Genomic DNA, 11,204 nt, shown 5'->3' with positions numbered 1-11,204 from the left:
TAGATTTTCTGCAATACCAGTTTGCATTACTAGCAAAGTTACATTCATAATAGCTAAAAACATTGCATTTTGTGATGATTTTCTGTTTCCTTTAGCATCTGCTGTATAAGAATCTCACATCTAAAACAATGCTGAATTAGCCCTCACAACATCCCTGTGAGGTAGGTCAGTGTTACCATCATTTTATATAAGAGGAAACTGAGGAACAGAAAGTTTTAGGTCAGCGTACCAGAAAAACTGTAGAAGAGTTAGGTCTAGAATTCTAGTCTTCCATTCCTTGTACTGTGCTTCACATCTAGTGTCTTTCCCCCTTTCTGAAAAAGGAGAACAGCCCATAGTAGCTGTTCTTCTCCTCCTTCCCCCCCCCCACTTTCCTTTACATTGTAAACCTTTGATTTCTCCATCTACACTGATGAAAATTGATAAACATCAGCAATTTCTCTCTGAACTATACAGATGAAGTAGAACATTTGAAGCCCAGAATTAAAGTAACTGAAAATAGACTGTGGGTAGTTACAGATAACATCACTGTATTTAGTACCGGAGATACAAGTCTGAATTTTGTCACTAAGCTGCAGAAGCAGTAACAACACATGGCTTTTCTCAAGCAACTTTCTTTTGAAGAGGTAAAAGGACTCAGAACTGATGAAGCCTCATATCTGCAGGGAGTATCGCTGACAGACTGCCATAGTGAGGGGTTGATTTGTGCAGCAATGCACAAATTCAGTGCAGTCAAGGTCTACCCATGTTAGGTCCCTAAATAAACAAAATATCTACTTTCTTTAGGGCAGACAATGAAGGAGGTCATATTGCAGAGCAAATCACTTAACTGAGGTAGAATTTGAACAATTGAGAACCACAAAACACATTCCTGAATCGCTATAAAAGTTCTTTAACAAAATTGACAAGGGCATTATAGTTACATATGTTGCATGGGCCAAAAGAACAAGTGTCTCAACAACACTGTGCAATAAAATGGCCTGCTTTTAAATACAGCATTTACATTGTTATTTTAAATTAGTTATAAAATAGCATCTTAGAACATTAACTTTAAAATATGTATGTAGTTTTCATACCAGTGCCTACTTGAGGTGAGTAAAGAATTTTTTTAGTGTTACTCATGTGCACTGTATGTGTCGACAGACTGCAAGAATACAGTGAAAGCAATCTTTAAATCAGACAGAGCTCAGCAAATGCTAACAAGAGATCTGTAAGGAGAATTTAAGTCCAATTTGTCCAAAATTCTTGACTACTGTTTCATCATATATTAAATGAGACAATTAGAAGTTGTGGCCATCAGTACTAGTAGATCACTACATAATTTCCCATTTTAGATTAAGTGGGATTTTAATTTCATCTTAATTTTTAAAGTTTCAGGTCTTTCAGAACACTCTAGTTTACTCAACTATCCCTTATATTAAAAAGAGCTCGTTAAAAAGATCCCATTTCTTAAAAGAATGAACAATTCAAATAAAATATAAGATCAGAAGATTGTCCCTCTCCAAGTAGAGTGTTCATGGAAATGGCTTATCTTGTGTGTTCATTGAGTGATCTGAAGACCAGAGTTTCTGTTTATAGTATCTCACATGTGGAAGCTCTTGGATATCTCAGGGCCGTTATCAGTTTTTTTCAGGCCTTGAAGGAAGCTCGAACTACTCTCCCCTTAAGAGGCTGAGGGGGGCGAAAATTATTCACCATTTGGATCCTCTGGTCTTCCTCACTGGTGAAGAGGAGCATGCGGAATTTCTCCAGCTGTAAATTCAGGTGAAATAATTTACTGCTTAAGAGGGCAATCAATATTAATGTTTTTTAAAAAGGACCAAAGGAAGGTATTCAGTACATTTTAATCTGTTAATAGATCTTTTCAAGCAAAGATCCTGGAGAGAATGAATAGAAAAAACAGACCTGATTATTGAACAGGCTGATTATTCACAGGCTAATGGTCTTTTAACTTAGGCCCATTACAAATCAAGAGTCACTGCCAGTTTATCCAGTGTTGAATCCTACAAGAACTGGGAGAGTATCAAAAGTTTACCTGTTTCTCAGAAATTGTGATGGGTTTTTTCAGCACTATCCAAGTTACACTTTCATTAAGGGGTGGTGTTGTTAAAGAACCAAGGTACGTCCAGTAATCTAGACTCAAAGGCAGGAGACATTTGGGGTTGAAGCTTCTAAATTGAGCTTTTGTTCCCTGGAAAAAAAAATTGATACTTGAAATTTATCTTTTTACTTTTAAGTGCAGGTTAAAGAACTCTTTCTGAAAAAGAAAAAAATGCTAAAGTAATATTAAAAAGTAGGTGAAAGGAAAAGTCTGTAAAGGTTTGGCTGCCTTATAACAACTGTTATCTCAGAGTAGCATGGCAAGGGTCATGCCTGCTGCTGGCTTACTGGACTTTGAGTTCTTGCCCCATTGCCTCTACCAAAGTTAAGGTCTTGTCACAAAAGGTCTAAAAATAATGCAGGAAGTGTATTCTGTATAGTGTTCAGTGTGAGCTATAGATAATATCATGGCAGAATTCCTTGTCTCACTACTTGCTATTTTCTATGCTTCCCATCTATTTCAGTAGAAAACTTGGCCCCAAACAGTCATTGTCTGCTAGGACAAATATTGGCTTTAAAAATGAAATGTTCAAGTCTAAAATTAGAGGAAGACCAGTAGAAATAGAAGGAGGTGCTCCCTAAAGTAGTGATTGCCTTAACTACCACCGTCTAGGGCAAGATTTTTCAGCCTGTAGAAGTATCTGAAAGGTACTTAGTCATTCAGAAAACACTGTCCAATTGTCTGTAAAATTGCTCATAAGGAACAGAATGAGAATTAGCAGTGGCAAACATGCAGACCTTCCATCACATTCAGAAAACACTGTCCAATTGTCTGTAGAATTGCTCATAAGGAACAGAATGAGAATGAGCAGTGGCAAACATGCAGACCTTCCATCGCTACAACTGCAGGATAACTATTTCTTTCTTGCAAGTGGAAGAAATCACTTAACCATCAAAGTATCATTTAGTGTGTCTGCAGCCTATCTATTGCTGTGTAACTGCCTTCCTTTCCTCTCTTTCACAAGCATATACAGAGAAGTGAGAAATACTATGCCCACTCAAGTATTAGGTATAGTTTATTTTGCATATTAGAACTTATGCATGTAATATTATGCATTAACCTCATTTAAATCCAGATAGGATAACATTTGTAACGGTCTAATCAGTCTGCACGTTAGAAGGTGCAGCAGTTATCAATCTTCAGCAAAGCTCTCAGATACATCTGGTTAAAGACCACCTTCAGGTATCGCTGTAAGAATAGACTCGCTCAGGACCTCATTAAGGTCAAAGCTTTGCAGCACTAGAAAGCCAGCTTTGACTTGTTCAAGGCTAGGCTCAATGGAAAAGGATTATTTTGCTGAATGTAAGAGCTGAGCGTGAAGGGTCATGGAGCTTTTGATTTTAGATACTCCATGAAAGGTAGAACCTCTGAATGACCAGTGTGGTCAGCATAGCCTTGGGAGGCACCTGAGATGAGGCAAATAAGCTGAACTTCGGATGGGAAGAGGAGAATACAACTACAGTGATGTTCTAATGATGGGAAGATTTGTGTGGGTGATTTTCCATTTTTGTCTCAAACATGTACATGAGCTTGATTTTTAAAGGATATCCCAGAAACAATTAAATTTAAAGAGCTTAAAACTTACTTTAAATTTTACCATGTACAAAGCATCAGTGAGTCTGTTCATATTGGCATGTTCTTTCCCAATCTAAAATAATGGAATAGACAGGTTAAATAAGAATGACTATAATTATGCTTTGAATAGGTGGTGTTTTCTTATCTGAATCTCAACATTCCTACTAAAGTAAGTTTAACAACAATTTGCCATTAGTTACTGCTTCCAATAAGTTATCTGTTTTCCTTAAGCACTTCTTAAGTACATGGCTTGGTTCTCAAATGCTTGACAGCATAATGCTTTTCATCGTGTAAACATGCTATTTTTGTGATTCTTACCTCCAAGAAAACACCAACTACTGCCAAGCCATCTGGAGCTGCTGCTGCTTCTCCAAATGTTGCATATTTTCTGGCATTCCAGTGAACTAAGTGGAGCTTTAAAGAAAAATAACAAGAATTAAACAATCTAGTAATAGAAGCTGTGAATATAGGTTGTCTCATGTTAACAGGCACTAATGTTTTGCTCCAAAGGCATCTTTGGAAAGATGAGCAAGTTCAACCTTTTGGACCAGTCCATAGGCATGGACAGACATTAAACAAAGTTTCTATATATCAGCCTTAACTGGAAAAAAATCAGGCATAACATGTGACCCAACTTCCCTGGTATGGGCCTTCATCCCACGAAGCACTATGCTCCAGTACTCACTGGTAGACTCCAGGATGCTACGTGGCTGTAGTATTTGGGATAGATTGTGCTGGGAAAGGCTGTGCCTTGTCCTAGCTTTGCAGAACTCTCTCAAGAGCCCTCACATGAAGCCATTTCTAAGCTATGGATAGCACCAGTATGGTGGTTTCACAGGTTGTGATCACCAGCTGAAGCCTAAGCTAACTGTGCCAGGTAGTGGAGCTATACATGGCTTCTCAGCATCATGTTTGTCAGTATATCCTTCCCGTCTGTATCAGTAAAAGCATGCAATCAATTGTGTGCAGCAGGCTAAACTACACAGCAAAGGATTATTAGGTGCTGTGTGAGCACAGCAGTTAAACTGTGGGGCTAGCTGTGTCCTGATGAATAGGATAAGATGACTTGAGGACCTTGGAGAAAGGGCTGCACCGGAGGGATAAGTTTGCATTCTAAAAACCAGGGTGATCAACAGATAACCAGTGCAAGGAATAAAATTCTCATTAAAGTCTGTGCTGACCTAACCATGGTAAGTAATCAGAATCCTAAAGGACACGCAATCCGCACTGCAGACAAAGTAATTTGTCAACAGCATTTGCATGAATTAATCCATCTGTAAAAACACGTCATTACCTCACATGGAAAAGGTTTGCCATCAATTGTATGCTCCGATCCCTGGCTGTGCTTTATCCCCCAGTGAAAGTGAAACTGCTTTAGCCGAAAAGGATTCTCAAATGGACCGCCGCTGATTGCTAGGGAGAGAAAAAAAAAAGAGGAAAAAGCTTACACATTCTGGCTTTTTAGCTTCCTGTTAGTAAAATCTAACCACTGTTGGCACAATAGTGAAAAAAAGCCAGGAGCATCTCCCAGTTGCCAATATCAAAGATATGCATCATCCAGACATTTGGAAGGGTTGGATTTCTTAATGGAAAGTACCTGAATTCATGTAAAAATTTAAATTAAAAAACATCAAGTGGCTACTTGTACAGAATTTTGTAGCTTTTTTGAAAGAGTATGTTTGACATATGAAGATGTGGTACCTTTGTTATGCCTTTCTTGTTAAACACTAAATCCAAGCTGAATATTAAAAAAATAAATCACAATTTGAAACTCATGTATCTAAAATACTTTTGACAGTGCCACTTGAGATTTTGTGCAAAAGAGTGTAGATATCTTGAGCATCAGGTAGACAATTCAGCTCAGTATTTCCTCTTTAGAGTGTCTTTCCTTCCTGTGAAGGTTATCTATATTCTATTTCCTTTAAATACCTGATCCCATGAAAGAGGTAATATAATAGCTTGTACTTTACATGACACCATTCAGAATCTCAAATCACCTTATAAAGGTGAGGAAACACTGCAGAGAAACTTCATACATCATTTAGAAATAACACTTAAGAATAGATGAATGTTTAAGATGCCACCTATAGAAGATACTTTATCAACAGCATCAGTAATCCTCCTGTAATTTTATATGGCACTAAATCAAATAAATTTTGCCCAACAGACATGAAAACATGATCAAAGTCTTATATTAAGAAAATCAAAGTTACATTTAGTATCTGTAAAGCATTCATCCTCAGTGTAGTCCATAACATTTTATTAAAAAAATTAAATCTGGGGCTTGCACAGTGCTACCACATGTGCATAGTTCCAGCTGGCCTTTATGCAGGAAACTGGGCTTGTCAAAGCAAAGATTTTAGTATTAATTAAGAATATAAGTACCTCCTAGTCTGTTTTTCTGAACTTAGCAATGGAATGCATCACTTGTCTCAAACATTATTTTAAGAAATCTAGCTATCATGGTTACTGTCAAAATTCTGTTGTGCCATTTATACACAGCTGTGAGTCACTAGATCTATTTCAACACAACTAAAACCACTTTAAACCATGTTTCCACTCCTAGCAGTCTTCTTCCTTGAAAGTCTTATTAAAACAAGGCATGTGCTTAGTGCAGAAAGGACAGAGGTCTTCATTCCTGCATGTGCTCTGAGTCTATATCTCTAAATGCAGAGTAATAGATGATGTTCTTAAACTTATAAAGCTGGGTAAAGTTCACTGTTATGTAGATATATTTCAGCTTAGAATTGCACAAAAGTAGTTAGCAAGCTAAGATAATACTTCCAGATATATTTTACAAATTCTTTTTGTGGGGCAACATGCTTAATGGATCTGCATATTAAGATTTTGGAAAATGCACATCCAGTCTTCTCTTCAAATTCACTACAGATGCTTGAAAACCTGACCATTCAGTTGGGCAGTTTTAGATTCATTCAAGAAGACAAATTTTAAAACAAAATGGCTGGAATTTTAACCCCAGCCCTTATTGCAAAGGGTTACCAGCACAGACAAGTCACTTCACAGAAAAAGTAACTTGTTTTCAGTATCTAGTATATCCTATTTAGCTAGAATCAATAAACACACCCAAATGGAAGATGAAATCAGCTGATAGGCTTAAAAATTGTTCAGAGTGTCTTTTTAAAATGCAGTCTTTCCATTTGTCAGCTACTTCATCTCCATTTGAATGCTCTTCCTCTACGCCGCAGACGTAAAGGCAAGGTCTACCATGGAAGTAGAATCAACAGAAGTAATCAGTCAATGCTTATAAATTAAAGCATTTATAGTCTCTGCCAAGAGACAAAAATAATATACAACTGCAGATAGTCCAACATCCACAAGCTGCTACCAACTCAAAATTAGCTGAAGATTTTATAATTTCTAAAGAAACTGAACTGCTATGATGCATGGAGTAAAAAAACAATGCAAGGTAAACAGTCAGTGACTGGTCCAGATACAACTTGGTGCGGTGGACTATATTATGACGACTATACTGTATGACCTGATCTCTGCTAATTCTCTTCTCTTCGCTACCCCTGGGCAGGGACATACCTACTCTGCATGCTGGATGTGATCTAGGAGTGCTGGAGAGATGCATGGATTCTCTGTTTAGCAAACTGATAATCCCCATTTAAAAGGGAAGCACTGCAAACAAACTTCTGATTTTCCTGATGCAAGAGCTTTTCCTAATGCAGAAACACTATTCTGCTGTGCAATATTGCTAGAGAGACTCAAGTGAAGACAAGAAATGTAAAGCTCAGGAAGACAAAATTTTAAGGGCTCTGGTCATATGCCTTGTTCTAAACTGAAATTATATATCATATAAAATATACTATACAGGATGTACTTAATTGTTTCCCTCACTAAGTCAGAAAATGGTATTCCGAGTTAGTTGGCTATGTGTTAGTCTCACCTGTCTTGTCATCAGTATCTTCAAACTCAACCATAACTGAATGGCCATTGTTGGAGATGTTGAGAGATGTACATGATTCATAGGAGATAATAAGTGGCTTCAGATTGGGGTCATAAACTGCTCTTGCAGGAACTATATCAATAGGTGACTGGCGGTTCCCTTGGGCAATAGGATAAGATTTGTGCCACTCTGATGGTCCTTCAAAAGGAAAGAAAGGAAAGCACCATTATTTTCTGCCTACTATACACAAAATAATCATTACAGGTTTTCATGAGGCTTGAAGTAAAGCTTGCTGAGCAGGAGTGACTTGAAAGTTCGATATCCGAGAAGTTCACTTAAATTCTAAGCTGGTGTGGTTTTATTAGCACAAACAGGCTGCAACAAGATGGGGGATTCAAATATCTTGTACAAAACACAGTGAGGAAATCACAGCACATCAACAGACGGCTGTATCTTCAGTTACTTGTGCCACTAATTTTCTGTGGAGTTTGTAATTACATTGCTAAGGTATCTGAAGACCTTCCAAGATGGGTGCAAGTCTAAACACACTTGCATGCACACATACACTCTCCCAGAGAAACAGCATTTAATTCTTCCTGGGAAGATAGTGTAAAAGCTCCAGTGATTCAGATTAGATGCAGATGACTCAATCTCTTAGCTACTGACTATGCAGTTATTTTTAAAACCATTTTATGACTGCAGTAAATCTTTGAGGCAGCTTCTTTCTTCGCTTATGCCCATTATGGTATCTCTCTACCCTGAGCGAAGGGTATAGTGTGATAATTAACATTTTTGGACTTCCTGACCCCAATAGAGTGGGGAGAAAGACCAATTTAATAACACAGCTCTCTGCTGCCAGAGCTGGAACGTTCTTATGCTGTTTGAGATAACAAAACCTTATCTGTATCAAAGAATTACTTATTCTTACTGCTTCTTTTTCTACTTTGGTATGGTAGTGCAAGAAGCAATTAAATTCTTCTACTGCTTATATTCAGAAAGTATTAACAGTAACAATTTTACTTTAACATTCCCAAGAAGCACATTTTTAATTGTAGCATTCTCACATACTTTCACAAGTGGAAACTTTTTTTTAAATCAAGCACAGGTATTTACTGTCCTCAAGTTTATGTAACAAAAACAGTGATCTATTATACTCTTACTTGTCTTTGGCATTTTCTGAAAAGCTAAGCTTATAAAATAGTATCTTTTCTCAGCCTGCCTATAAAGCAGATTTAGGACTTAAATGCTGTTACACAAGCTTAGGCAATATAATTTTTCTCTTATGAGCTTTGTGAGAATATACATGGCTTTATTACTACTACCTATATGCCCAAACACATAACACTATCTACTAGCACTAACCAGCTTCACTTAGTGTTCAAACTTGCTTTTGGACTCACAGAAACTAAAATGATTGCTCTTAAGAGAGAGAGACTTGCTCCTGAAGGTTATGCAAAAGACACTTGTTGGACACTCAGCAGCTAAAATAATCGCTGTCAAAAGAGAGAGACACCTGAAGGTTATGCAAAAGATTATCTTATTGGACAACACCAGCCACTCATCCATCCTTCTCTGTAAACGATACAGGTGCTATAAAACACTATTGTAGGAATCTTTCAGTAGCTTCACATATTCTCTCACTCTGTGACACACATTCTTGGAGGTGGAAAGCAAAGGAGGATGACTAAATTAAAAATTGTCAGATCAGAAAGCATAAACTGCTCTATAAGAGATTTCTGATACTGATCTGCACAATTTATTGATGTTCTAGAAATATGTAACATACACCTTATTTTATTCACTTCTATGGAAGCTAGGTATCACTTTTCAACAGCAACGGAGGATCAGAAAATCTATTACTGCTCTACTAAATCTTCTTTACTTAAAAAAATTGCTTTTGGAGAGACAGACACGGTTAATCCTTTTCATAACAGCTTTTTGGAAAGGGACCCATCTATAGTATCTGCAGCCTGAAGCAAAACCAGTCAGCACTGCTTCTCTCAGTTTTGGAACATTGATTACAACAATGAAAGGCAGCAGAGACAAGTTTGTGCATCTTTTGGTGCCACTTTCTGGGTGCTATTTATTATCAATAAAGTAATTAATTACCTGCTGTATATACTTGATGCTTGCAGACATCGAAATGCAGGCAGCTCTGCAGGGCTCAGGCAACAGTTCTAGAAAGAAAATGAGTGGGGGAAGATAGAGAGATGCAGCATGGAAATGCTATAACCTACCGTCATCCTGCCCATATCCCCAACTGTGGTGGCCAGTCATTATAGGGGAGCTGCACCCTGCTTTGCTCTCAGCTCTTTGATCAGGGCACTGCTGCTTACCTGCCTTTATAATGGCTCACCGTGGGATAGGGTCAGCCCCTTAAAGATACAGAGCAACCAAAGCAATTCCTGCAGGACAGGGAAAGCAGACACGTTCCTCCGGCTCCCAACTTTGCTGCTGCTCACTCTATTTGCTAACTCAGCACAGGAGAAGAAAAATGTAAAACTGAGATAACTGAAGTCTCAGGACTTAGAGAGGAACCAAGAGTGTCCAGGTGGCATGGGGATCAAATTTAGAAAAAAGTAGTCATATTTTCCCATTCTATACCACAAGAAAGCAAGAGCTGTAACCTGCTCTGAGCATCAGGGCACAGAATGTGTGCAGATTGTAATGGGAACTGCCCTTCTCATTTTTATGTTCTGCAGGGGGAAACATCATCTAGTTACTGCCTCTCTTTTCTTAAACACTCTCTCCAGCTGCAAAAAATGAATAATGTTTCCACCTGATTTGTAATTAAAACTTCAGAATTGGTGCTTAGATGAGATGGGGAACATTCTCATCTCAGAAAAAATTACTTGTGCTACTTTTAAACAAGGTAAAAATCACACCAATTAAGGATAAATTGGCAATCTGGTTTTTTTTTTCGTTGTAACTCTAAAGAAACTTTTTGAAAAGACAAAAATAGAAGTGTAGTTATATTAGGGAACAGAACACAGCAGACTCTAAAGAAAGGAGCTGATCTGTGAAGCCTCAGTTATCTGGTATGATCCAGTAGTTGCCTGCGCCCTGCTAAACCCATGAAGAGGCTACAATGAGATACCCAATCTGCAGCTGTAAAATGTCTTAAGACATCTTTGTGGCAAGAAAAATGGCTCCTTGGCAGTAATTTTGTTAGGTCTGAGGAAATGCTGTCTGTCAAGACTACATTTTATAAACATATTGATTTTCACAAAGACAATAGCACACAGAAATAGGGATTCTTCTATTATGCAATCAAGAAAATGGAAGGAAAAAAAATCAATGAAAGCATTTTATGCAATTTTTATATTGTGGTACTGCCTGGTAAGAATTCATTTCCTTTTTCAGGAGCTTTCCATAGGAGTCAGCTGTAAAACCTTTGAGATTCCCTGATGCAAGCTAAATCACTCAGTAAGGGATGTAAACTGCTCTAAAGGTGTCCACAGAGTAGTTCTACAATGACTTACTCAGGTCAATTTCTCAATTTACTTCTGTTAAACTACTGTGATCTACTCAGGTCCCTGCATAGGCCTGACACACACCAGGCACTGACACTGCAGGTATGTCTGTGGCCAAATAGTCTGCACACACAGGTCCTCCTGG

General features: G+C 37.9%; 1 protein-coding gene across 1 annotated transcript; it reads right to left on the bottom strand.

Annotated features, from left to right (window-relative positions):
* Positions 1-1,593: 1,593 nt before the first annotated feature.
* On the bottom strand, positions 1,594-9,894 carry CA7 (carbonic anhydrase VII). Its single transcript, XM_009585045.1, has 7 exons — positions 9,824-9,894; positions 7,587-7,784; positions 4,971-5,089; positions 3,995-4,090; positions 3,687-3,749; positions 2,036-2,191; positions 1,594-1,752 (listed from the first exon to the last, which is right to left on the bottom strand). The coding sequence occupies exons 1-7, from the start codon at positions 9,861-9,863 to the stop codon at positions 1,630-1,632; spliced, it is 795 nt and encodes a 264-aa protein (XP_009583340.1). The 5' UTR covers positions 9,864-9,894; the 3' UTR covers positions 1,594-1,629.
* Between the last annotated feature and the right edge of the window lie 1,310 nt (positions 9,895-11,204).

This window comes from Fulmarus glacialis, unplaced genomic scaffold (assembly GCF_000690835.1).
Source record: "Fulmarus glacialis isolate BGI_N327 unplaced genomic scaffold, ASM69083v1 scaffold14789, whole genome shotgun sequence".
NCBI lineage: Eukaryota > Metazoa > Chordata > Aves > Procellariiformes > Procellariidae > Fulmarus > Fulmarus glacialis.
Note: the sequence above shows the minus strand (reverse complement) of the source record. Positions and strands in the feature narration are given on the sequence as shown.

Coding starts and splice junctions, on each gene's coding strand:
- CA7 (XM_009585045.1), bottom strand. CDS start 9,863: ATGACTGGCCACCACAGTTGGGGATATGGGCAGGATGACG. Junction 5,090..7,586: donor AGATACTGATGACAAGACAG/GTGAGACTAACA, acceptor TTCTCTCCCTAG/CAATCAGCGGCGGTCCATTT. Junction 4,091..4,970: donor GCAAACCTTTTCCATGTGAG/GTAATGACGTGT, acceptor TTTTCTTTAAAG/CTCCACTTAGTTCACTGGAA.